The sequence below is a fragment of the Hippoglossus stenolepis genome, chromosome 24 (genome assembly GCF_022539355.2).
Source record: "Hippoglossus stenolepis isolate QCI-W04-F060 chromosome 24, HSTE1.2, whole genome shotgun sequence".
Lineage (NCBI taxonomy): Eukaryota > Metazoa > Chordata > Actinopteri > Pleuronectiformes > Pleuronectidae > Hippoglossus > Hippoglossus stenolepis.
Genome location: NC_061506.1, coordinates 8,883,797 through 8,910,869, shown reverse-complemented (window position 1 = coordinate 8,910,869; position 27,073 = coordinate 8,883,797). Strand labels below are relative to the sequence as shown.

The 27,073-nt window shown below is 40.2% G+C and overlaps 1 protein-coding gene across 1 annotated transcript; it reads left to right on the top strand.

The window, feature by feature from the left end:
* Positions 1-519: 519 nt before the first annotated feature.
* prkx (protein kinase X-linked) lies at positions 520-27,073 on the top strand. The gene is made up of 8 exons (XM_035150112.2): positions 520-1,972; positions 6,438-6,606; positions 7,924-8,187; positions 14,684-14,803; positions 19,129-19,224; positions 21,381-21,438; positions 23,916-23,993; positions 24,577-27,073. The coding sequence occupies exons 1-8, from the start codon at positions 1,825-1,827 to the stop codon at positions 24,700-24,702; spliced, it is 1,059 nt and encodes a 352-aa protein (XP_035006003.1). The 5' UTR covers positions 520-1,824; the 3' UTR covers positions 24,703-27,073.

Genomic DNA, 27,073 nt, shown 5'->3' with positions numbered 1-27,073 from the left:
GTAGCATCAATTATTTTCCGGTTTTGGGAATAAGAATAAATTGAGCAAATCTCTCTGCAATCTGAGATTATTCTGATTATAAAATATCCTTTCTTCAGTGCAATGTTGATATTGAATTTTGAGGGGGGCACCAGAAGAAAGCTCATGAAGTATCCACATTTAATATGATTTATGTGCTGCGAAGCTTTATTCTTCTTGAAATACTTTGTCTATGCTTATTGATATTCTTGCTTTGATTAAAGGTTTACGCTACAACTATGTAGACTTCGCAAGTACTTACCTCAGTACTGCTCTGTAAGTATTGTCTTAGTTGTCTATTCCACTAAATTTCTGAAATATTTTCCCTACATTTATTTGAAAACTGTGTGTACTTGTTCCTATATATATATATATATATATATATGTGTGTGTGTATGTGTGTATTTATCGGTATTTATATAAATAAATAGATAGATAGATAGATAGATAGATGGCTAGATAGATAGATGGCTAGATAGATAGATAGATAGATAGATAGATAGATGATAAATTAACCATTATTAAAGTATATAGTTATAGATACATTTCCACCTAACAACTTAGTAACTAATTTAGAAAATATTACTAGATTAATCCATAATAAAATGTATTATTAGTTATACCAAATAGATGCCAACCTTTATAGTAATAATAATAATGGCTTGAATTTTGATAGCGCCTTTCAAGAGACCCAAGGATGCTTTACATGTGTCCGTGGGGACAAAAGAGAAGAGTAAAATGCTCCTTACCTATTAATGCTTAAGAAATAATATTTGAGTCAGTAGTATAGTATTATATAGTTTATATCATATTGCATATATTTAGTAGAGTATTAATTCAAGTTTTTTTTCTTTTGATAGTTTCAACACATTGGAGTAATTATACTTAGATAACCAGGTTCATACCACATTGTAGAAATTTCACAGTTTTAAAGTGTGAATTTGAAATGAGTCGGGGCGGTTAAGGTCCTGTCTCTGTTGTCACGCCCTTCAGCACACATGATTGGTTAATGTCCCAGGACGGCGTGGCTCTCATTGGCCACGTTTTGTCAACATGCAGCGCCTGTCTTCCAGCTGAGTCAAGACACAAATAGTCAAGTAAGGAAATACAGGAAGTGTACCATTGTCGCACAACACATGAATCTAAATCGCGAGTCCAGTTACTGTTTTCATTATAAAACCATTGACTTATCTCCGTGTGGAAAACGCTCGTCCTGAATGGACACAGCGGCACTCTCTCGGAGACTCTGATTTCCTCAGTCACGCCGGCTGATGTTTTATTTTGAAAACCGCGTGAAAAACCGAGTCTCTCTTCCTGGTCGATGTGGACAGAAGGAGCCTGCTGGGTGAGGTCTGTTGTTGGAACTGGGGAGATAATGGAGAAAACCCCGAAAAGTTGAGAGCGAGAAGCCCGCGGGATTCGTGGCGTTAGGGCGTCTCTGAAAACCTCCTTTCACCCGAGGAGAGCTTCATGTGGACCCGGCTTTCGCACCTCGACTTCCCCACTAGCTGCCCATGGGTTGCTAGCTGCTAACGCTACATGCCGAAGCACCTGTCCCCAGCCTCTTTGTTTGAGTCACGTCGGCGGCTTCGGGTCCTCTTGTTGTCAGTCCTCTGAACTTGGTGTGGCAAATATCAGCTGTCCTTTCCCGGTCCCTCTGTCTCCGCTGTCCTACCTGCCCCGCCGGCCGGATCCGGACAAAGAAGATGGACTGATTTCTGCCTCCGTCCGGAAATGCCTGACACAAACCCTGTGTGCGCCCCGTTGGATGTTATTAATAAACCCGGATACCCCCTCCAGTAAGGCATGGCGTCCTCTAAAGCAAAGACAGGAGCCAACAGTGAGACCACCCCCCTGAAAGACAGCAAAAGCAGCAGCATCGGTCCTCCCGGGGACGCGGGTCCCAATCACCGGACATACAGCCTGGATGACCTGGAGACCGTCGCCACAGTCGGTGAGCTACAACTCACAACACGTGCAAATGTTAGCAGGTTGGAGTGAACCTGGATACGTGGCAATGACCAGACTAATAAAGCATCTGAAAAGATATTCATATATATATATTTATATCACTTTTCAAACTGCTTCCATTCGACAAACACCATCTGTAAAGATATATCGCTCTTTCTTTCTTTCTCTCTCTCTTTCACTCTCAATCTAATATATATATATATATACATGTATAACAGGGTATGAACCGAAGGGATGGTATATGACAACACTATATTAATATAAGGCCAGTTTAGTAAATTGTGTCGTTTCAGAATATTGCAGTGATGGTATCCTTGTGGGGAAAGATACACAAACACACGTGTCTTAATCTGAGGTTTAGCACATTGTTGGCCTGATTGACTCTCCAATAATCCTAACCCCCCCATAAAGTTTTTACCGTCCTCAGGAAGAACTAACTATAATTCTGGTCTCATCCCAAATTCAGTGAAAGACTATGACTATTCAGTACAGCTGAAAGTCATGTTCCATAAGTCAGAGGCGTGGACCCCAGCCTGTTAGTGAGAAAGTCCTTGTTCAGGCACCGACTTGCCCTTCAGGGAGTTAGTCATTACTGTGCGATTTATCCACGTAATAAAAGTTTGAGTCACACCTACATCATCGGATTACTCAAGCATGCAATATGTTGAGGAAGAAAACAGACGCCTTAGTTTTCCTGTGCGAAAACAATGACTGTTCTAGCTATCATGGTTTTTATTTTAAATTTATTTAAACATGATTATGCAATCTACAATCTCCAACAGCCAGTTTGGAGCTGTCGGAGGTCTGTTTTCATGAGGTTAACTAAGCTAGGATAGTTTTGATAGTGTACTGAAATATGTCTGTCTACTAACTAAAATAAGTCCATAATATTAGCATACTTTGTATGGTTGAGTTGGCTCTGAGACAAACAAATGAATGATTAATGATAATGGTTGCGCTGTTATTGAGTATGAAACACTAAAATCTGGAATCTTAAATCTAGTGACTACAATAAACACCAACAATTTATAACTATGACTTATCTTTTTTCAGTCATCAATCGGGGGTTCGGGTTAGTTATTTTTAAAAAACAACAGAAAAATGAAATGCTCTCAACAAGGTTGCAAGCTGTGCTATTAAGACAAAAAAATATCGCCTTAAAGGTTCAGTGTGTAAGATTTAGATCGGGAGCGGGTCCTCTCTATGGAGGCTGCCATGTTTTTTATAGCCGTCCAGTCTGGACATACTAAACACCTTTTGAGTTTTTATGACAACTGAAAGCTACCACAGGTTCACTTTCAACTTCACCACTAGATGTCACTAAATTCTACAGACCGAAACTTTAACTATAAGAAGTGAACGTTTGAATCAATGCTTTCTCACATGGGGCAGGAAGTGTAGCCTTATTTGATAATATATGGGTTTTAATTATGCTAATTTGCCGTCCTCATGCATATTTGCTCAAAAATGTACAGATAGCATTCATAATGTTTTGGCAGGTCATTTACACACTTCTGAAGTTAGACACATTTGTTGAATATGACATGTCATGTTTGCACAAAATTTATGATAAAAATACAAAAATCTTTTTGCCCGAAGGCCAATACTTCTTTGTGAATTCAGTTCAGGTAGAATTTCAGAAAAATCCCAAATTGTTCGTTTGATTTGTTCTTTGTTTACATTTTTTGAGGGATGCTGACTCATTGGATTACATAAATTTAAATAACAGCTGAAAAAACTGAGGTGTTTTTAAGCCTTGTAAATGGTGTAAATTGTCAGTGATAATATTAATTATAAAATGTATTAGTTATACAGTAACTTGCATTTTAATTTGTTATAACAAACATTCTTAGGAGGACCTTTGTTACGTGTTTTTTAAGCAAATTTGCTGTGTTAGAATACAGTTTCCTTGCTTTTATTTTTTAATTTACAACTTAAATCATACACACGCATAATAGCTTAATTGACAGTGTTATGCAAGTCATGAGATGTGTGGGTCTACCTTTGTACAGAGATCCTTTTGTGTTGACATTAAAAAGTAAAGAAAAAACGTGTATATATATTTTAATTTTTAAATCATTATTTTTATTATTATTTATCTATTTATATGTGTTATGCACCTTAAAGTTGTTTACAATCTGCCAGTAAACTGAGAGATTAAGAGGAAGAACAATGACTTCAACATGTTTTCTCTTTGTCCTGCCGTGCCATGCGGTCAGCTTTGCACATTTTGCTGTTAGAGGAGTTTGTCTCTGCCATTTTACAAATGCTAACAATGTGCCCATAGACAGTCTGTAATGTCCATAACAACATACCTAATATTCATAATCGATTTATAATCAATAAATAGATTAGTTGTTGCAGCCCTAGTGTGACTTTTAAACCTATCTTAGGATCTTCTGAGAATTATTTTCTCTCAGTTTCTGGCTCTGGAAACCTTTTTAATACTTTATTTTGATATTCCCTCCAAATATGGTTTCAGTGCTAGATAGAGATGAGCTGAGTGAATCTGAGTTGCAGGCACCTCTCTAAGGAAACTGAAACACCAGAGACAAGCGACCTGGTTATTCATTCATGAGCACTTGCTGGCCAGTCAATGCTGAACCAAATGCTTTCGAGGCCTCGACCATTGCCATGATAATGAAAGTCCAAATCAGTAATCAAATACTGTGTTTTAGTTTTTTTCTTACTGGGATTATTTAATGTATTACCCCAACAAATAGCCCATCCCATAAGAAATAGTAATTCAGTGTTGTATATTAAACATTAACATTACGGAAACAGGACAACAATACTGTTAATGCTGATTCGGTAAGGATACTTTTAATCTTAACGATAGTGTCTCGCTGACATTGTTGAGACGTGACCAGAGGCCCAGATATGCCAAAGGAACATGTGTAATAAAGGTTTAATGAGTTCTGCAAGTCATCTGAAAACAGTTTTGCAGCTTAACTGCTCCTGATGTTAGTGCTACTTAACAAAATCAAAGTTAGTACAAAAGTATAAGTGTGATCTCCCAACTTTTAATTCAATGTATTTTTGTAAAAAGCAAAAAAAAATCTCTGCGTGAACAGTACAGATATAACGTTATCTAAGGATACAGTATACATCCTTTCAGTCTTTTACATTAGTAGAGTAGTGCTGTGTTATTGACAGTGTAATGGTGGCACATACTGATCTTAAAGGCCAAATGGTGATAGCTGAAATGATAGCAAGCACTAGAGTGATGACAGTGCATCCCTCAGACCTTTTTCATGAACAGTAGTAGTTGTATTTTGCAGCCAGATTTAACATTGTGATTTATCATCTCATGCTGTGTACTTATGGAGGACATCTCAATAGTATGCATTAGGTTACATGCAGCGCAACGAAGCCTGAACTTAATGTCTGCCAGGGAGGTGTGCAGCAGGGAACCACATTTATCCTGTGCTGTTGGGGGAAAGCTCCCGTCTTATGAGCCCCATATATAAATCCAATTTGCCCGGGCCATTTTGACTGATGAGAGGGATTTGCTACCTAAAACAAATCAGCTAAAGCTCTTTATCTGTCCGCTGTTGTTTCATTGTCATTGAAATCATGAGGCAAATTCTGCACCACATGATTCATTGGCTGCTGTCACGTGCCTATATGACCCGCAGAATATCAGTCAAAGTCAACTCGAACTGGAGTCCTCTTACAGCAAATACATTTTTTCATCCACATCCCAATCCGAAAACCTAACATTGGGATTTGGTGGTGTGTTTTGTGTGAATCTGTTACTGTAACATAATTAAGTGTAAAAAGAGATTAGCTTCTTGTTTTTTTCTTCGACCCTTTATGTGTTCAATGTAGTCCTTGTTTCGTGACAGGGTTGTTGAACAAGGTGACGTTTTACAGCAGTTTAGTGCGCTGTTCTGAAAAGCAGTGGGGTTAGATACCTGAGAGTTAATTCGAAAGAAAAGTCATAGTGGACCTATGAGTTGTGTTGTGTATTTCCAGAGAAGGTTCATTGTAGGTAAAGCGGAGGAACCAGACAGTCAGCATTTCTTTAGGAAGTTGCAACAGTTCCATGTCTGACTCAGAGTGGGTGTTGTCATGACGCGAAAAATTTAAATTAATTTATCTTCTCACCACTAGGCTGATGAAGGGGTGGGTTAAGTGTTTGAGTCCACAAAACACTTTTGGAGTCTCAGGGGTAAGCAGGGTTGCAACCGAATCCAACACAATTTAACTAACTGTTGACTCCTTCTTCAGATGTAATAAACAACAGGAAAAAAACACAACATGCCTCCATACTGCTTGTGTGGTGTCATCCAAGCGTCTAGAAGCCCTGATATTCAAATTCGAAACAGCGTAAGAATTGGAAGAACTTTAATTCAGTCATTTATTTTTTGCTTGCAGGGTTAGGGTTAGGGTGCTGTGAGTTCCTGTCACAGTGGCTAATGCCCCTCCCTCCTTCCCTTTCTCAGGCACAGGAACGTTTGGCCGAGTCTTCCTGGTCAAGGACAAGAAGAGCAGGGCCTTCTACGCCCTGAAGCAGATGAAGATCCCTGACGTGATCCGACTGAAGCAGGAGCAGCACGTCCACAATGAGAAGGAGGTGCTGACAGAGGTCAACCACCCTTTCCTCATCCGACTGTGAGTCCACAGGCAGTCTTACTCACCAAATCCCTGGGGCCCGTGGCCTGGGGTATAATCCATTGGGTGAACCTTTCCAAGGAAAAAGGTCAAAGTCCATTGTCTGCTGGGAATCCCAACACATATATGATAAAGGCAGATCCATACTTCTGAGTAATTCTAATGGATTGAGCTTAATTACATTGAGATATACTATATCAATTAGATATTAACACAATGTCCAAACAGATTATTTCAGTAAATCACAAATTATGCCACCAGTCATGATCCAAACAAGTTGAATCCCTCCGGCTCTCTAATGTTGTAGTATTCATCCAGTTCAGCTCAGTAGCTGGTGGCATCACAATCACCTTATAGTCATCCCATAACTCAAAACCCTGTTTACTTTTTTTTAACGTTGTGCCTTTTGTTTTACACTGTATACACATCATTTTGACAAATGAAAATGATTGAATGAGTTTTTCCCAGCTTCCTCGCATGACAGATTTTTTTTACTTTCGGCTTTTCAGTTACTTTCATTTATTTGTTACTGTAAATATGTAAAAAGCATTTTAAGAGATGGCACAATGATGCTTCTGAACCAGATCACCTACCCTGCCTATAAAGGACATGAGGAGAAAGATTACTTTGTGTGATGAGTCAAACTTACCCTTTGTGTATATAAGTAGCTTGTGAAAACTAACCCAAGAACATTATAATACCAAGCAAAGTGACTTCTACAAAGTACAGAATTAATGGTCCAAATATAAATTAATACTACTAATAATTGAGCTCTTCAATTAAAAAGAAATAACAAAACATGTTTTCACATCAACATCATAAAACAGACTAAACTATGATGATTTTTCTGATGTTTGTTCTTGGGTGCATAATTCACCAATACTGTATATCTGTACCATATGTTAAGGAATACAACGGATAGCAGCGAAATTGCTTTAGAAAATAGAAAATGCAAAAGGAAGTATGGAGACAAATAGCAGTGGAGCAGTAATTGTCTTTGTGGCCAGCAGCCAGCACTAATGGAAAACACTGGAGCCTCCTCCATCTTCATCAGTGACAGAGCTCTCTTGTTTTTATTTCTCTGAAGTGCCCTTACAGCTGAAGTAGTTGTTACATACTGCTCCAAACCACACTGGGGGATAAAAGATACAGCCTCTGATTTTATCTGATTTCCTCAACTCAACAGACAGTACTTTAGCACTTGTAACCACCAATGGACATGTAGGACAACTGTGGATTGAAGAAGACTTTTCCTTATGTTTAGCCTAAGACCAACTAATGTTATTCCACCTGTATATCTTGTCTGTTGTTTCTTAGGTTCTGGACTCACCATGATGAGCGGTTCCTCTACATGCTGATGGACTATGTGCCAGGAGGTGAACTGTTCAGCTACTTACGCAGCCGCGGGCGCTTCAGCAACAACACAGGCCTTTTCTATACTTCTGAGATAGTTTGTGCCATTGAGTACCTCCACTCCAAAGAAATCGTCTACCGTGACCTGAAGCCTGAGAACATCCTGCTGGACAGCGAAGGGCACATCCGCCTTACTGACTTCGGGTTCGCAAAGAAGCTCTCTGACAGGTAATAGAAATAATATCACTATCCATTTTGACAACCACTGTAACAGAATAATCTAAATGAACCTAAAAATGATCAAATTGACAATGAATTGAGTTTAGGTGTTGAGGTATAAAAAAGGAATATAAACCAGTAAATTAATCAAGTAAAAGAGTTGAATTTAAGACGTGGAGATGATGCTGATTATTATTTTGAGCTCAGGCACATCAGTCGTGAGTCAAATCTTTTCACACTAAATGCAATGTAATTGTAGGAGTTGCGTTACTCGCACAATTCAGTGCTGCAGGATCACTTGTGTGTACTCGCTCGAGCAACACACGTAAACAAGGGTTAACACAACCTGCGAATAGGGATGTCAGGATATGACATTTTGGTGCCTTGATTAATGTCAGAGGAAATATCACGGTTTCACTGTTTTCACGATTATCGTTACTATAGAAGGAAAAAGACACCAACAAGCAATATATAGCTAATAATATAGCTGATAAACTAAAATATTCAAGACTCACAAGAGGAGATTTCACCGCACAGCGCACATGCAAATAACTTGAGAAGATCTCACCGCACGGCACACACACAAATTACGTGACTCGGTAATGCAGGACTCCATAGTTTGATCCCGTTATTTTTACAAAAGAGAAAAGTGGATCCCTGAAAGTGTCAAAGGAAGAGGTTGAAGAACATTTCATAGACATTCAACCTGACAGGCTACAATAAAAGGCAACAATAACAAATCAGGTAAAACACTACTTCCAGGATCTGCAATTTTGTCTCGCATCAGACGTCACCACAGCTTGGCAGCCACTGGATGTAGGCATCATGGTGGGGTGCTTCATCTCCTCATTGGCCTTAACTATGGCAATGGAGCTTATTATTATTATTATTATTATTATTATCAGAGCCTCAAAATGGGTCATGAGGCAAACAACTACAGTTTGGTCAGTTGATCCACCAATTCCAGCCTATATGGAAGACATAAAACTGTCCCCCTGCACCGAGAGACTTCTGAAAAAGCTTTATCAAAACATCACATGGGCAAGAATAAAGATCAAGCCCAGCAAGTATAGAAGCATTAAGTCACAGGTCGGAGATTTCATATTGACGGAACACCTATCCCAGCTGTTGCAGAAATGCAAGCAAAGAGCTTGTGCAGATGGTATAATGCAAATCTCAAGAACACCAAGCAGTTTGAACAATTTCAAAAGGATACCCCCACGTACATGACTTGCATCAACAAGACCTTGCTGCGAGGAAAACTCAAACTGTAGTGCCACCAGTTTGGCATTTTCCCTAAACTCATGTGGCCATTAACTGTATGAAATTCCCATCAACAAAGTGGAAAAGCTGGAAAAAATGATCAGCGCACATTGGCTTGGACTTCTGATGGGGGTGAGGGGTCGCTCCCTTTTATCAAGCAATCCGATCCTTGTCAAATGCAGCGGGAAAAAAGCAGCAATTGGCTTTGGCTCAAAAGGAAAGACAACAATTGGGCTGCAGGATGAAGACAGGAGGGCAATCTATGAAGGAGGGTGCCCACCTGATGACATACCTCCCCTTTTCACCACTCTAATCCAACTGCTGACGTCAAGAGTTCGAAATGACCACAGGGAAATACCAAGTCCTTTTAACCTTAACATTTACAGCACATTTGAACTATAATGCTATAATACTGATAACCGCGATAATTCTGTTCACTATAATGGTGATGCGTGAAAATTGTCACACTGTTTCATCTCTAAAATGCACAATGAGAGACCCGATTGTGACCTGTTTCTGTGATTTGTTTTTATTCATAAGCTGAATTTTTATTTGAGTTTGTAATAGCAACATGTTATTACTGGATTCATTGTGCATGTGATTTATGATTCTTCTGAAATGCTTTCTTATTATAATACATTTAGATGGCATAGATATTTGCTCTTTTGACATTACTGCTAAACAATGCTTCATCCATCCCTTGTAACAAGGTTCAACAAGTTAACCCCCCCGTCCGCTTGTTTACTAACTATACTCTTTGCCATCATCTCCTCTGGCCTTATCTAAATGTAAGTGAGAGCTTTTCGTCGTTCAGAGTGAGATGTCCTTTACATAAATTTGTTATGGCTTCATCTTCAATTGAGACATGACAGGACTTCAGTTGGATACATTCTCTACACAAAAAATAAATTCTGTCTGAGAAGGGCCCATGCTGAATGTAAAAGTTTATTTATACTTTGAAGTAGCTCCAGAACATTAACACAGGCAAAGCAAGCAGCCCAGTTCAAACAGGCAGGTTTAGAACCGGCACTGCACGAGTTATTTGAGGGTTCATTCAAACATGAGACCCACCTGATTGCCTGCAGCGTTTCAACATGAGGCACGAGTTTGAAGGGACTTTGTTTGGGACATGGTAGATGATTTAGACAGTCCAGTACTTTATAAGTGTTTAGTGGCATCTTTTTTGGATAACTGCACTTAAGATCTATGTAGTATCCTGGTTTTGCGGTTTATTTCCACTATGTCAGCATTTCGTGTGGCTGCTGCTGAATGACAGATGGGAATACACTGCTCTCAGCACATAGTGTTTGATGCTTGATTGATTGTCAGTAGAAAGTGAATGACAAAGCAGCTGTCAGTACACACTGATCTGATCTCATACTGTACATTTCCTCACAGGCTGTGCGTAGCAAGCTACATTGAATTCAGCTTCAGTCAGTAAAGAAAGTCGTAAAGTTGAAATTGAGATTGCGATTCTGCTTTCTCCGCTGGTTGTTGTATGCTCCATTCAATGTAGGGGTTCGGGGGTAAATGATGATGGTCGGGGGTAAATGATGATGGTCTTCATCTCTTTCTCTCTCTGTCTGTCTGCTTGTGTGCTTGTAGTGGATGGGCAGATGGGAAAGTTTCATCATTAGGGGGAAAGATGTTTTGCACAGAACGGTAGCTTTATGCGGTTCTAATAAGGGCTCCGTGGTGATCGTGTCCCTTTCAGAACGTTTTTAATCCAACCTTGAACTTTACTATCTGTTTAGAGAAAAATCCAATACTGGATGTTTTCTGTGATTATTTATCCATTTCTCTGTGTTGAAAACAGTTATTGTTGTTGTTACCATGGTTGTTAGCTGTCAACCAGCAATCCCACAATGCCTTGGATTGAGTCTGTCAACCAATCAGAGCCTTTGTTCCTGACATGTCGACCAATTAGCAGCTGTGTTTCTGACTGGGCATGTGTGTGGTAGCTCTGATCTCAAATACTGAATTGATTATGTGCAATATGTACCGGTAATTGAATATGAGATTGAACCCATCCTGGTATATATGGATTAGTAGAAGTAGTGTGATGTGGCCCTCTGTCTCATTGCAGCTACAAACTGCTTTGAGGCATCGCTTGTTATAAATGAAAACGAAAGGACACATCTTGAAAAGATGTGAATAGTTTTTGAGATTAAATTCTGTCCAAATCAGTTCTGACAGCCCTGGCACAGTCATATGTTTCTCAACCTTGAAGTCAGGTAAATATGAGGGGTCATGAGATGTTAAACAGGAGAAAAAGAAAAAATGCAGCTCTTCTATACAAATGCATTTCTTTCTGAACTTTAAAGATGTTCTGATTACTTATATCATCAGAAATTGATTTTTGTGGCTGAACAGTAATGGAATGTTGGTTCATTTTATTTATTAAATCAAACTTAAAAATGTGGGGCAGGGTGTCTCCTTGGTTGGTGCTGTGGACAATTCACCTGGAAGGTCAATGTAAAAGCAAATTATTACCTATTGAGAAACAGATAAAGCAATATCAACATCACGTTCCCTGGACAGAAGAATATTATAAGAAGATATATTTTTAACAGAGAGACAAACCACTTAAATGCTGAATAGAAAAGTATGTAATGCTGTTATGCAACCCGTAAAACCACCACTGACACGAATCAACAACAGAAGACCTTAAAAACAACTCAAACCAAAGGATTTTGGAAGCTTTCTATTCTGATCCTATTGAGGACTTTTCGTCCAACAAAAATCTTTAGCTCTGTAGCTAATGCCCAGCCTCATGTGGCTACAGTGTGTAGTCAGTTCCTGGATGACCAAGGCATGGATGCCATTGACTGGCCCTTACATTTCCCTGACCTTAATCCAGTTGAGCCCCTATGTATCGGTGTGTCCGATGCGGCCAAGTGGTGCCACAGACTGATCCATGTGTGGAAGGAGAACCCCCCCCGGACACCATCCGCCGACTCATTAGGAGGATGCCCAGATGTTGTCGGGGGGGGAATACACACAGACGAAGGCCACACACACTACTGAGTCACATTATGAGTTGCTGTGATGAAATTCAAGCAAGTTGGATAAGCCTGTGATTTCAAATGTTCATTAGATTTTTGGTGGGGTTTTGAATCCAGCCCTCAATGGGTTGATGATTTTGCTTTACATTGACCATTGTTATGTAATTTTGTTCTCAACAAATTATACAATGTACATCAGTTAAGATTTTTCACTTGAATAATTCTTTCATCAAGATCTGATGTGTGATTTAAGTCTTCCCTTATTTTTTTGAGCAGTGTATTCGCTGGATCTGGTGTCTTCACTTAATACTTGTTTAATTTGTCCCGGCAGCTCAGGACACAGTTAATCTTCACATTTTACTACTGTGAAGCTAGGAGTGTTTAACAGTAGAGAAATGAGGAGGACCCATCCTCGTTTATCCATCTTTTGTGCATGTGTTCAGTGTCCTTGAAAAGCTCATATTATCCTCTGGGAATTTGAGGGAATCCTCTCAACTCCACGCAACAATGGCTGATGTCATTTACTCTGAATTAGATACACAGCGGGTGAGGCCTCTTGGTGACCATTGCAAAATTGAAAAAGACACACTGTAGAGTACAAGAGACACCTTTCCATCTATCCTACATTCTCATCACTGCATCGTCTCTCCCCAGTGTTTCACCCAGCGCTGCGTTGACCTACGCTGCCATGTAAACATAATGGAGTAAGATTACATTGTCACCCAGACTGAGAGAGCAAAACAGATGGGGAGTAGATACATGTCTAATGTACAAGTGACCCACTTATATAAATGGAGGGTAGCAGAATTGCCTGGGATAGGAATACAGTAACCTCACTGCTGCCAGTTCTCTTGTACTTTCTATGCTCAGGGTGTGATGGGGTGTCATCAAAACTCGGCCCTCCCAATGCTACCACAGTGTCCCCTGCTGGCAAACACACTCATCGACACATGTAAACATGAAGCCATGTATGATATCGCACAACAACAACACATTATTTCCTCCATGGCCTTGCCTCTGCCTATCTAGTACCCAGGCTTTATTCCCCCGACAGCAACAGCCTCCTAATTCTACACCAGGACCAACATCATTTCCATACAAATCACCGTTGCCATAGCAACTGGCCGAAAGAGGTCATTACCCAGGTGATATCAGTGACAGGCAATGAAAGGCTGGCGCTGGGCCAAGTGCTCTTCATCAGAGGACAAGTGTCTTTGAGAGAGAGAGCAGTGTGCACATTTGTTACACATGCAAAGTGTCAATCAGCTGCTCTGTCGGCCACAAGCCAGAGACGGAATCTGCTTTAGACTCCACCAGTCATTCTTCACTTGTCTTCCAACACTTGTATCTGGGCTCGGGCCCTAATTAAACGTTCATCCCGTGGCTGCCCAGCAAGTAGTGACTGACTCTTCCAAATCCATTACTGTTGCTGCATCCACAGCCCGGTCTTGTATCCTCACCGTACTATAGAAGATAACAAAACCAGGTCGGATGTCACAGGCAGATCACTTTGCCTAAGTGTGTTGTATTACCCATGCAATAAGAGCCTCTCTTCTTACACACAGTATAGAATGTGCAGATGTATGCCGAGCAAACAGAGATCACTTATCACCTGTGAAACAGTAGTGGCCACATCACACTCACAACAATGTGGAGGATGCTTATGTTTTTACATAGGGACAGGTCTAAACGTATTAATGTTGGCAGCCTACCTTTAAGAATCATTTTAGGAAAGTTGCCACATTGTTCCTGGCAGTTATAATTGTATGTAATTGTTAGAATCTTGAACACAACAGAAAGTATATATATAAGATACATTGACGCACCAAACATTTACTTACTGTATATACTATTTGAGCACTTAAGCTGATGAGAAATAAATCACCCACATTTGTGATAATTTCCGAAATCTTTAAAAAAAACTTTCATCGTATCAAACTATTGAATTTGTGAATTTTTTTATTAAGAAAAGAAATTGCAGCTTAATTAGTAAAGAAAATAATCAGTAGTGTAGATCCTTGATACAGTCTGTCAATTTGTATACACCTGCTGATTCATCAATCACAAATCATTCAAAATACTCAGTAATGCATAACCTTAGGCATTGGGCTTCCAAAAATCTGACAAAGACTCCTGGAAATAAAATGGAATGATGCTCACAGAATAAAACTTTACTTTATTTCAACAAAGACACTTTGAAACACACATTTCAAAGTCATCTGCTTCTGTCTGATCAGGACCTGGACTCTGTGTGGAACTCCTGAGTACCTGGCCCCTGAAGTCATCCAAAGCAAGGGTCATGGCCGAGCAGTGGACTGGTGGGCTCTGGGCATCCTCATCTTTGAAATGCTGGCTGGGTAAGTGCTTAGGGATGTTGCAGCATACACCAGACTCCACCCATTTGAAACATCGGGGGGCGCTCTCCTCCACCACAGCAGCAGAGCCAGCAACAAACACTGACGAGTGCAGGAAGGCTTTGAGGTGGTTGACCATTTATTTTAAAGGATGTGGTAACGTGAAGGGTGACAGACTGGAAGTTGCTGCTGTCTCTGAGAAGTGAGCCCTGTCTGAGAGATCAGAGAAGTGCGTCCAGATTTTTTTTAACCACACACACATAAACACACGAGTGACACACAGATTGTAACAATTAAATCTGAAAAGGGGGAATAACATGAGAAAATCCAATCATATCTAACTCAGAACCCTGAACAACTTCCCTGGAGTAAATCCTCCAGTTGTAATGATCAGTTGTTTAAGGAGGCAGAACCCTGTTCATTTTAGACCGTTATTGTGTTGCACTATATTGTGTTATACAGTAAGTGTTTATAATATGTTGTACATTAACATTTAAATTGATGTGTGTGGTTGAAATACATTTTATACAAGATAATTCTGTAAATAATATTTGTGTAGTAATATCAACGACCTTTTATTCACGAAAAAGAAGGTGACTTTTAAAGTGTAAAGTCACAATAGAATACATGCCACAAAATGGAATTTGCAAGGTAGGTATATTAAATGTATTTTATATGCTTTGGATTATTTCATTGTTGTTTTGCATCATTATTGCATGTAACACTGGGAATTAATGTGGCAGTCACACAATACAGCTACCTAAAGTAGACGGATCTCCCCCTGATAGCTTTGTTTTGTCTGACAAAGAGGATGCAGACCAGGTTTTCATTGACCCTTTATTTCCCGCAGTTAGAATTGAAATGAGGAAACCCCAAGATATGAATTTGCAACATTTTATTTTTACATTTTTGCTATGATTTTGCATTTTTCCAGATGTAAATCTGCTATTCTCTTTTCATGTAAAAAGTTGTTGACGAATGAAAATTAACACTAGAAGACACGGGCTAGTGGATACAATAGCAGATAAACTATAGTGATGCAATTCAACGTACCAGCCTTGTAAGAGTAAGTCAGATTATTCTCATACTGCATATATTTATATCCTGTCTTTACACTGTATACTAGTTTAATTACATTCATATTTTTATATTTCTTTTTTTTTTTTATATTCCTTACACATAAGTATTGCATGTTACTTATTACTTGCTGATATTTGTTTGACTCTTGCTGCTGTAATACCGCCAAATTCCCCATTGTGGGACTAATAAAGGACTTCTTATCCTATCTTATCCTATAAAGAGTAGAACAGGGGAGGAGTCTGTAGTGGAATGGAGGAATTATCTATTAATAGAGTCACTGTTATTGTATCAGTGTGGTAAATCTATTCATTGCATGCTTATAGGATACTGCAGAGCTGCGACAAATTAATCCGTGAATGGGATTCATTGTTATGGATGGAGAACAATGACGTTGATCCCCTTGAGAAAGCACTCGAGTTTATTCTAATGTTCTCCGTCATCCGCAGTGAATAATGTCTGTGCCTCGTTGGTGTCGAAGAGAAAAAGCCTGAAGGTTGAGATTGACTTTGATTGATACTTTGTTATAGGGACACAACAAGTGATATTCTGAAATCAATTAATCGTGCCAGTACAATAGCATTGCCCTGGCTGCAGATTGTATTCTATCCCTTGGCAAAATTCACCAGTTTTGTTTTTATATTGACTCTTTTCATACATAAGAATAAAAAAATGGTGTTTTGCCGCTGCTGCTGGAAACAATGATGTTGAACTTACTAAGAAAAATGACTGACACACTGGTCAATAATTCCCATGATTATAAATGAACAATTCCATTCATCACACATAAACCACTTATCTCCGAGACATTACTTCACTTTTTTTTATCTGCGTCACATACATGCATTTTTTTCATGATTAGACAAAAAAGACAAATAGTCAGTAATAAACTGAACAAAAGCAATATCGAAAAAGTCAATAAAAAAACATTTCCACAGTTTGATTTCAACAAGTTATGTGATCGTCATTTACATTTCTCTTTGTGAAAGGTCATCTGATGGACTTAATGTGGTTCGATGGTTCGTGTAATTAATGACGACAGTTGATAACCAGCTTCGTAGAACAGGTTATCTCGGGTGATTCCTGGAACCATTCAGTAATAGCTTAGCTAGAAATTCACATTTTTTTAATTAAAATGTTACGGTTTTCTTGTAGACATCCAGGGTTGAGGAATTCAGCTATAAAATTTAATCAAACAAATGTCTGCCATCCATCATGTAGCCTTTGGTCAAACATTATTGCTTTAACGCTTGAATATGGAGCAGCTTTCTCCAGTACTGCTTAAAGGTCACCTGTGTGCGAGCCCAGCCTACCATCAGCCTGACATCCATCTTCTTTATACTATGGTAGGGGAAACTGTGGCTCTGAATTATTTGTGGTGCTGTGACCTTTAAGGGCAGGTTTTGAAGTGTTGCAGTACTAGCAGAGAGTGGACCCTTGTCCTGCCTTCAGCAAATTACCAGACATGTCCAGGGAGGGGCAGTAAAGTAAGAGTTCTGCATTCTTTTAGGTTACACATCATCATAATTAAATACATAAATAAATAGACAAGTATAGTTAAGTTTAGTACAGAAGGTAGAATGGCCTAATACTTGAAAGCGCCACTCTGGGATATTATTTGGAAAGTGAATAGTTTTTCTTTATTTTATCTCCAGTTCGCTCTGTGCGCTCTGAGCGCCAGATGGCACAGTCACGTTCACTGCAGCGATTTGATGGTGCCCTCACAGTATTAGAAGATGGTATTAAAAACTATTAATGACTCGGCTCTGTAACTCTGCTGTTTAATGGAATCTGAACGTAATTTGCTGTAAGATGTTTTAAATATTTAGCAATTAAAAGGTTTGCGTGGAGCAGATATGTCGCGCGAGCACAACTGAAGCTGTTGATTTTAATGTCAATGATGAAGTGGATCAATATTCTGGCTTCAGATCACCACCTCACTTCTGCATCGCCACTTTCCGGTCTCCAAAATCACAGAGAGGAGCAAAATTAAAAACTGAGACTACGTCGAGGGCCAAACAGGGTCAACATTTATTAAACATGATAGACAGGATATTGGATAAAGTGCAAAAAGAAAACATATTTAGGTAGGTTTCATTCTTTTTTTATGTATGTGCCAGAGCCAGATGTTTGGCATCCTTTCTTGGCTGCCGAGGCACTGGGATCTCTAGAACGCTGGAAACATATTTTAATAACACCAAATACTCGACAGGTGAGGAGGGCTGCTCGCTCCATGTGCGTCTAGCGGGGCATTGCGCACCGTGGCTAAGTTAGTGGAGGCCGTAAATGCCACCTGGCTCTCTGTCCGGAGCGAGTGGAGTGGAGAGGAGCGCTCGCTCACTACGTGTGCGTCTAGCCGGACATTGCGCACGGTGGCTCGGCCTATGGAGGGTTTTTTTCAATGGACGCAGTTTGTACTGAAGGCAGAGAGAGTTTTAATATCCCATAAAATTCTTTTTCCTATCCAGCTATCCAGATGATAACAAATTATGATGAATCATGAACACATTCCACCATAAAGTACTCCTATGATTGTTTAGTGTCAGTGTTTGTCACGTAATACTTTCTATTCTTTCATGGACCGTCAGTTAAAGTCAACAAATGGTCATATGTTTTTGTCTTCCCCCCCATTTTGCACGAATGACCCAGATTCTTCAGCTATGACAGCATCCGTTTTGAAAAAAGAAAAAAAAAAACCTACATGAGGGCAGTCTGTGGTGAAAAGCCAGCTCCCAGACACCCCCCATCCACAGTCTACTGACTACGGAGCTTTTTACTAGGAAGGCAAGCAGCGTATGACAAACTGGTGCGATTATGGGCCTGTCTGTTCTGTGCGTAATGTGTTTAGTGGCTGGTCCCATTATGTAATTTGTGGGTAATGACTTGTCCAGGCCAAAGCAGAGGGAAGAACAGGAGAGCTGGGAGAGCACTCAGTGGAGTGTAGCAGCAGAGGGTCTGTGGGTGGTAGAAACACACACACACACACACACACGCATACAATTTGTCAAAATAGCTGTAAACAAAGGCTGCTCTGTCCACAGCTGAAAGTTTTTATAACACCCCACTTCAAATGTTGACCTCACCACATGTTCACCCTCCATTTTGTTCAGACTTTTACAGTTCAGTGTGTGGAAGCGCTTACCTGCCTTTCCTGTTTGCTTGCATCATGCTGAGTATAAATTAAGTCTGCACACTGTGGGTGTGCAGCTTCATTGGGACTGGCTTGAGACGACATTTATTTCTCTCCACAGGTACCCACCCTTCTTTGATGACAACCCATTTGGAATCTACCAGAAAATTCTGGCTGGAAAACTGGAATTTCCGCGCCATCTGGATTTCTATGTCAAGTAAGTGCTGGACATCAATATGTCTATTTTCATATATATGTCCTTTATGTCCTTGCATGTATGTGTCTTTAAACACTGTGGTTCAAAGCATGGAATTCAAGTATGACTCTGGTTTTGCAGCTGGGGGAATTATTACATTTCATTTAGCTGACGCTTTTATCCGAAGCGACTTACAATAAGTGCATTCAACCATGAGGGTACAAACCCAGAACAACAAGAATCAAGAAAGCACAATTTTCTTCAAGAAAGCCAAACTACAGAGTGCTATAAGTAAGTGCCATTTAAGTGCTACAACAGTTTTGGTTTAAACTTTTTTTATTCAAGGTATAGTCGGAAGAGATGTGTTTTTAGTTTGCGGCGGAAGATGTGCAGACTTTCTACTGTCCTGATGTCATTTGGGGAGCTCATTCCACCATTTAGGAGCCAGGACAGCAAACAGTCGTGAATTTGTTGAGTGTTTCGCTCGCAGTGAGGGAGCAACAAGCCGATTGGCAGATGCAGAGTGGACGGGCTGGGGTGTAAGGTTTGACCATGCCCTGGATGTAGACTGGACCCGATCCGTTCGCAGCACGGTACGGAAGTAGTCGTTAGTTGCAGCCCTACTTGCAAGTATGGCTTTGTGCTCACTGATACTGTTCTGTGCATTCTTATCATATGCGTGGGCGAGGTTTTTATGTGCACCAATTTTGAGACAATAAATGCTATACTCCCACTATTCTCACCAACCATTAGTCCAGCTGGACGGTGCTGGAATTTTCAGACTAAAGGCCAGTTAGTTGGGCACAGCTTGTCCTATTGGAGACAAAAGGTGTCTCCTCAATTAGGAAAAAGTGGGAATTTAATGGCCCGCTTAAAAAAAATTGAGTGAGTGAATTTCCTCTCAGTCATGACAGAGTATACGGTGTCCCCGGAGAGGCCAGACACACTGCTTCCCCTGATAATTCAGTGAATCCAGAGCTTCACTGTTAAGCCATCCATTTTGTGTCCAGCAAGATGACGGATTTTTTATATATTTCACCATTTGCATTAATGTTACGCAGTTCCACGTCACACTCTTCCATCCATCAAGAAGTGAAATGCCTTGCTGAAGACTGCAGGCAGTGTCTCCAGCAGCAGCGGCTGCCGAGCACTGGAGAAGTGTCCCAGGGTGACCCCACCATAAAAGTCTTGTAATGCATTAGTCATAAAATTAGCTGTTAGTTAAGTGGTCAGAGCAGTGAACACCAATCATCAGTCATATTAGAAATAAAATTCTACAGAGGTATTTAAATGCTACATTTACATATTACATTCATCAGAGTAACATTTTGCATGTGCATTTTCCAATCAGCCAGTTGTGTGGCAGCAGTGTCTTACAGGTAATGTTCACATTAAACATCAGAGGAGAGGAGAAATGTGGTTGAAACATGCTGGTTTGAGTGTTTGTACAAGTGCTCATCCCCTGGGACCTTCACATATACATCACAAGCTTTTACTCCAAATGGATCCATCCTGTGAGCTGCAGCTCTGGACGGGAACGTCTTGTTGAGGAGAGAGACGTGTCAATGGAAGAGCACAACCAAGCTCAACAGAGGTAACTTTGTACCTGCAGCTTTTGCGCTGCTGAACAAAATTGAGACAAGGGATGCACCTCACCCTGAGCACATTGACCACTTCAGGCTCCTGTAGGAGGAGCGGGTGCATATGGGCGTGGTAAAGCACTCTGTCATGGCTGTGTTAGGTTCCATTGCTCCCTGCTGTATTGTGTTGAGGTCTGTTTGAGAGTGTTTGTTTTGATGCTTTATGAGTTGATAAGGTGTGATGTCCTCTTTTTAACTCGTGCTCTGTCTTTTGTTTTCTGTTTTTAACTTTGGATTGCTGTACCCTGTCTGCATAACAAATTTAGCTTCGGGTAATAATAAAGAAACCTTGAACCTAAGCATGCCATGATTTAATGTTACAGTAACTGAAAATGAATTTTTATGTAAAAAAGATCCCCCTCCCTTCTCCTATTTGTCTTTCTTAATGAAAACCATTAAAAGACATACATACAAATATTTCCCCATGGGTGCAACCCTCTGGCAGATTTCCTTTTGACAGAGAGGGAGGGAGAACACTTTTCAAAGATCTATTGTACAGCTGTGGATTCACTGACTGCTTCTCTCCCACCCCCCCAGAGACCTCATCAAGAAATTTCTGGTCATCGATAGAGCCAGACGGCTAGGCAACATGAAGGTGAGTAGGTTAGACTTTCTGTCTCCTTGAGCCACGTGGCAGCTAGCCATATTTCGTAGGTAGTCTGACGTCGGCAGACGACCAGATCAGGACATAACGGGGTCAACAGTGTGGCTGAAGCTCCAAGTGGTTCCAGTTAGTCATAAATGAAGCGAAATTATATTGTCAGACTGTGGATGCTGATATTTATAATATGTTTGACTTGTAATCTAAATATTATTATTCCCTAATGAGAGTAGCATCCTTACTCTCTTACAATGCTCAGCAACACAAAGTTACATAAGCCCACAGAGATATACTGCATCTGCAAACCCTTCAAAATTTGACCTCAGGAGACTCACAACCCCATCATTCCTGACCACCACCCATAGCTTCAACTGAGGATCATTCAGTCTTTGGGAATGATTCACCTGTAATACAAATTGCATGGCACATGGCAGTGAAAACCGCTGTTTATCATATACGTATCATTTCATGTATGAGGTGGTGCTATTGAAACTTATTCACATAGTGCTAATGTAGTTGACTCTTGGTAAATCGAAGCTACAGACTAGTTAACATACAAGTTAGCAAACCCAGTTACATTACACTGTCCAATGCTTATGCTAACGATAACTATGATGTAGTGACACTTACCCTTCCAGTGATGACGAAGCTATCTTTAGCCGGTAGACTCCACAGCTGAATATTCATCACGAATCAAGATTTTGTCTATTTTTACACCTCCAGGCTTTTGTAAGAATTCAGAGTAGCACGATGGGAAGTTAATCAGGTAGTTCTAGATGTCTGGATACTGCAGGTCAGGAACATTGTCAGTTGCGGCTGTTTCAATACTAGTGAAAAGCTTGATCGATCAAGTTTCGCAATATATTGTTTAATATCCGTGGAACTAAAGTGCACAGTGAACTCTGACAGCTTGGAATCAACGCTGGCACCATTCATTTTGACTCAGGCTTTTCCTGCCAACATGGCGGTGTAAACAAAACGAGTCACGTGACGCCTGGAGCTCGATTGCCTGCAGTCGTGCTCTCAGGCTGTACAGAGCTGCAACAACCTCCCCAGTCAGGTAGGACAACCAGTGAGTAGACTAAGAGGTAAAAGCCAGGGACACTGAGGCCTTTGTACTAACATTTTTATCCATTCCTCTTTTCTTATGTGGAAATTATGAGAGTTAAGGGGCACACTTAAGGGAGATTTAATCAGGAAATCAAACGTAGCCTCACTGAGTTAAATAGGTATCCCGTCTTTGAGGTAAATAAAAAAACAGATGTACCACACAAGTTAGTAAACTTAAAGAAGGCACAGCCAAACAGGATAACGGTGGACCTTCACACTTCACACTGTTTTGCTCTGCTCTTAGTCTGAGGATACAAACACCAATGGAAAGCTCTAGCACTAGTTCTGATCTGATTCCCTCTTGGTTCTCTCAACAAAATATTCAGACTTTGTTAACTCGACAATCGTTGATAAGATTGAAGAAAGCAACACTATTTTTTTACCCACGCCTGATTAACCTCAAACTCACCCTGACTGTCAGAGTTCCACTTGCTGCTTCAAAGTCTCTGAGGCTCCCTCAGAAAACTGGTCAATAGCTTTTCAAGAGTGAATGAATCTCGACAGGGATATTGAAAGACGAAATCGTTTTGTTTGACTTTCTCTGCAACAGCAAGAATGCACCAGCGGAAGTTACCCAAACACAAAAGCTTTGGAATGTGGAAGAAAAGGATTTGACCAAAGTCCCTTACACAGCTTCAGTTATTTCTTCAGTAATATTTTGTAATAAAGACAGAGTGGAAAACGGTGTATTTTATGCCTCCGCGCCAGTGACAGCCAGTGGCCGGAGCCATAATGTTTCCGGGTAGTCCGTCCGTCCCATTCCTGTGAACGTAATATCTCAAGAATGCCTTGAGGGAATCCTTTCACATTTGGCACAAACATTCACTTGGACTCAAAGAACTGAACTGATTAGATGTTGGTGGTCAAAGGCGAAAAGGTCAAGGTCACATGCCCTTGCATTGAAGTCAATATATCACGAATCCACAAAGGAAATATTACATGTGGTACAAACATTTACTTAGACTTAGGATGATCTGAATAGAATTTGGTGGTCAAGGTAACTCTGACCTCACAAAGCACATTCTTTGTCTCGTGAATGCGATTTCTCGTCAAAATGGAAGGCACCTCCAAAGGTGGTTGAGCATGACCAAGCTAAGATTCTGTGGGACTCCCAGATGGATAAAATAGTGATGGCTAACCAACCTGACACTATCTTGGTCAACAAGAAGGAGACAAAGGTAAGGAGGTAATTGGAGAACTCAGGGCTTTAACCCCCAAACTGTTAGAGGGGCTCCAGCAGATTCCAGGAACAATAAGATATGTCAGTCCTGATAAAAGTCCATAAGATCCAAACAGAAATCTTTAAAGTCTCAAGAGTTCACAACCGGGTCAGAGTCATGACGCCATGTTTTCTCTTTCAGAATGGAGCAGATGATGTGAAGAAGCACCGCTGGTTCAAAACAATTGACTGGGAGGCAGTTCCTCTAAGGAAACTGAAGGTGAGACTTAATAATAAGTGTTAATATCTTATCTTATAATATCTATCATGAGGATTCAGTAGATCAGTCTGTTAGTGTGATGGATGTTAGTAATTCTTGCTTTTCATTCCAAAAAATCTCTTAATAGTAGGGTTAGGGTTACAGGATTCACAGGATAGAACCATTACAAGATGGTTACATTTTCTAAAATGCCATATTTTCTATAAAGCAGGAGTAAAGAAAACCATATCAGACATAGATTATCACACAAAGCAGAGAACTTTATTTGTATCTTAAATACGTGTACAGGGGATTGTTATAATTCTAAGAGCTTCACACATAGGCCTCATTTTTAACATCTTCCAGCATCTTTTGTATTTGCTTTAGAATTAGTACCCTCGGGTTTGCTTCTTAACGCTGGTCTTTTTACCTTCCAAGAGTGTTTTTTGGGTTAGTTTTTCCCAAAAAATAGAAACATAAGATGTCGTACCTTGTTATGAGACCAAATGTGATTTGTCTATACTATTGATTGGCTTAACAACCGTCATTACAGCAATTATTTCAGGCCAGCACTTGAACTTGTACTGTTGTACTGTGTCCTCAGCCTCCTATAGTGCCTAAAGTTTCCCACGAGGGTGACACCTCCAACTTTGACGTTTACCCAGAGGACGACTGGAAGAAAGACCCTCCTGTGCCTCAGAAGGACTTAGAGATCTTCAAGAACTTTTGATCAGTCTGCCTGGTTTATTTATTCGTGGAACATCCTGAGAATTGGCCCAACATATTCTAAATGTACTGTTGCAGGGAGTCACATTTTATCTGTAATAATGACCTCCCTACCTACCAACTCCAAATGATTGATGCTGTGACCTGTATCATACCACAGAGATGATTTGCTTTTTATATGTTTATTTATGTGACCTAAGTCGAACTTTTGCTGTTTTCAATTTTTATAATTTTTTTTCTGAGCCTGCTCATATGCAAAAGGTGTGGTTCATTTGAAACCAAAAGACTGTTACTTCCTAGGTTTAAAAAAGAAAATAATCAGGTCTGTTTTTTATATTGTTTTATATTTTCTCTCTTTCTCAAATGTTCATGTCTTCATATTTAATGACTCAAGACTGGTGCTGTAAATGTCAGCTGGCAAGTGGTTACTAATGTGCAGTTTGGGACTTACTATACTGTGTGTAGTCATGAGTCAGACACTTTATTTGAAAATGTGTGACCAGTAGCACTTGTAAAAAGGTGCCTTACATCACAGTTTATTGGGCATGATGTCTTGCAATTCCCTAAAGTTCACAAGAAATCTCTCTGGCAGTACTAATGGAAATTGAATCATGGGACTGTCAGCACACGCGTGGTGTTGCTGAATGTGCCGTCTCGTCTTCCACTGTAAAAGTCTTATCTCCCAGCTCTGTTATTTCCTGTTGCACCTCTAAAACTGCTTTATTCACAGTAGGGACTTTCTTATTACAAAAGCCATGTGGAGTGAAAGGTGCTGGGACGTGGGGCCCTTGACATCTAATTTCTTCTTTGTAGAGCTACATTAGTCGACCAGGTCAGTTTTCATCCACATGTCAGTGTATCATGTAGTCAAGGCTTAAAGCATATTTATATAGTTATATTTTAGGACATTATTGGCCTTTAAAATAAACTGCATACTGCTCTCTCCATTTTATAGGCTGCCATTGAACGTGTTGGTGAGGGAGTGATGTGTCAGGTACAGGTGACACCAGTCATATACTGAGGGCATTTTGGCACAGTACTGCTCTGTGATTGCTCAGCCCTCCACCCATTACATGTGTCAACATGCGTTTAACTGGAGGAAATGGTTGAAGCACAACAGATACTGCAAGGTCGTGGTTAAGCACAAAGAAGCAGCCGTGATTTCGCAGGAGTTAACACTTGAAACAGTTCTGTGTGTATTGCATGTTTACTCTTAACAATGCTTGTTAAACTGTTCAGCAGACACCCTAAAACCGTATCACTCTTTATTTTTCCTCATCTGTTATTTTAATCCCCCCCCCCCCCAACACTACATCTATGTTATTTGGTTTTGTTTGCGTTCACATTGCAAACTGTCATGTATTATCTGTACCAAAGGACTGAAATGACCCTCAGTACTGAACTATTTGGGGTAATGTCAACGTTTGCCATATGGACCTATAGTGCTTCTTTTCTTTTTTTTTTGTCAAGTAATCAAAACTTTCTCCAGTCAAGTTGTTTTTTTTCTTGTGCCTACATTACCCACAATGCTACTTGACCATAGTTGGGTAGGGAAATTTCAGAGGTGTGTTTTTAAGAGGTGCAATTTAGCCTTCAGGGCTCTCTGCTGACATGAATACCTAACTAGGTAGTTTTGTTGCCTAAATCTAAACAAAGTCTCCTGTTTGACTCTTTACATGTGGACGTTCTAGCTCTTGATTCTACCTCACCTGATTTCTTAAAGCCTCTTCTGGCAGAAAGCCTTGAAGGCCGACTGCTCCCACGGCTGCTTGTAGCAGCTGATGTATCCCGCAGCCTGCAGCGGAGATGAGAGGGGTTAAAGAGGTCCGGTAAGTCCACACCCCCTGATATCTTTACTTTCAACCCCCTGATATCTTGTAGTATTCAGATCCAACCAACGCGGACTCAAGTGACATTACTTGAGGACGTTTCTCAGACTACAGATGGCTCCCTCTGGACACATGAAAGGCACGTACAAGTGTTTTCACACATGCATTCATACTGCCCAACATCTGGAGGACTCCTAGTAAAATGAGATACTCACAAATGCAACCCCAGAACTGTATACTCAACTAATATAAATGTCAAATAGCATGAGGTGTCTTTCCAAATCATGTCCACACAGAGGGACTTAAAGGGTGCAAGAACATAGTTTTAATACATTTGCAGAATAAATCTAGTTTTTTGCTTGCTTGGCACTTAAGGGAATTCAGTGTCGAATGTCGCAGGATTTCTTGAAAGTTGAAAAAATGTGAATACTTTATGATTGCACTGCAACACATTTGGCATTTCTATACGAACATTTCTGTTCACATATGTCATACTCCCTTTACAGAATCAAAAGTGTTCTAACCTATTAAACCGACATCAACGTG

Coding starts and splice junctions, on each gene's coding strand:
- prkx (XM_035150112.2), top strand. CDS start 1,825: ATGGCGTCCTCTAAAGCAAAGACAGGAGCCAACAGTGAGACCACCCCC. Junction 19,225..21,380: donor CATCTGGATTTCTATGTCAA/GTAAGTGCTGGA, acceptor CCACCCCCCCAG/AGACCTCATCAAGAAATTTC. Junction 21,439..23,915: donor GACGGCTAGGCAACATGAAG/GTGAGTAGGTTA, acceptor TTTCTCTTTCAG/AATGGAGCAGATGATGTGAA.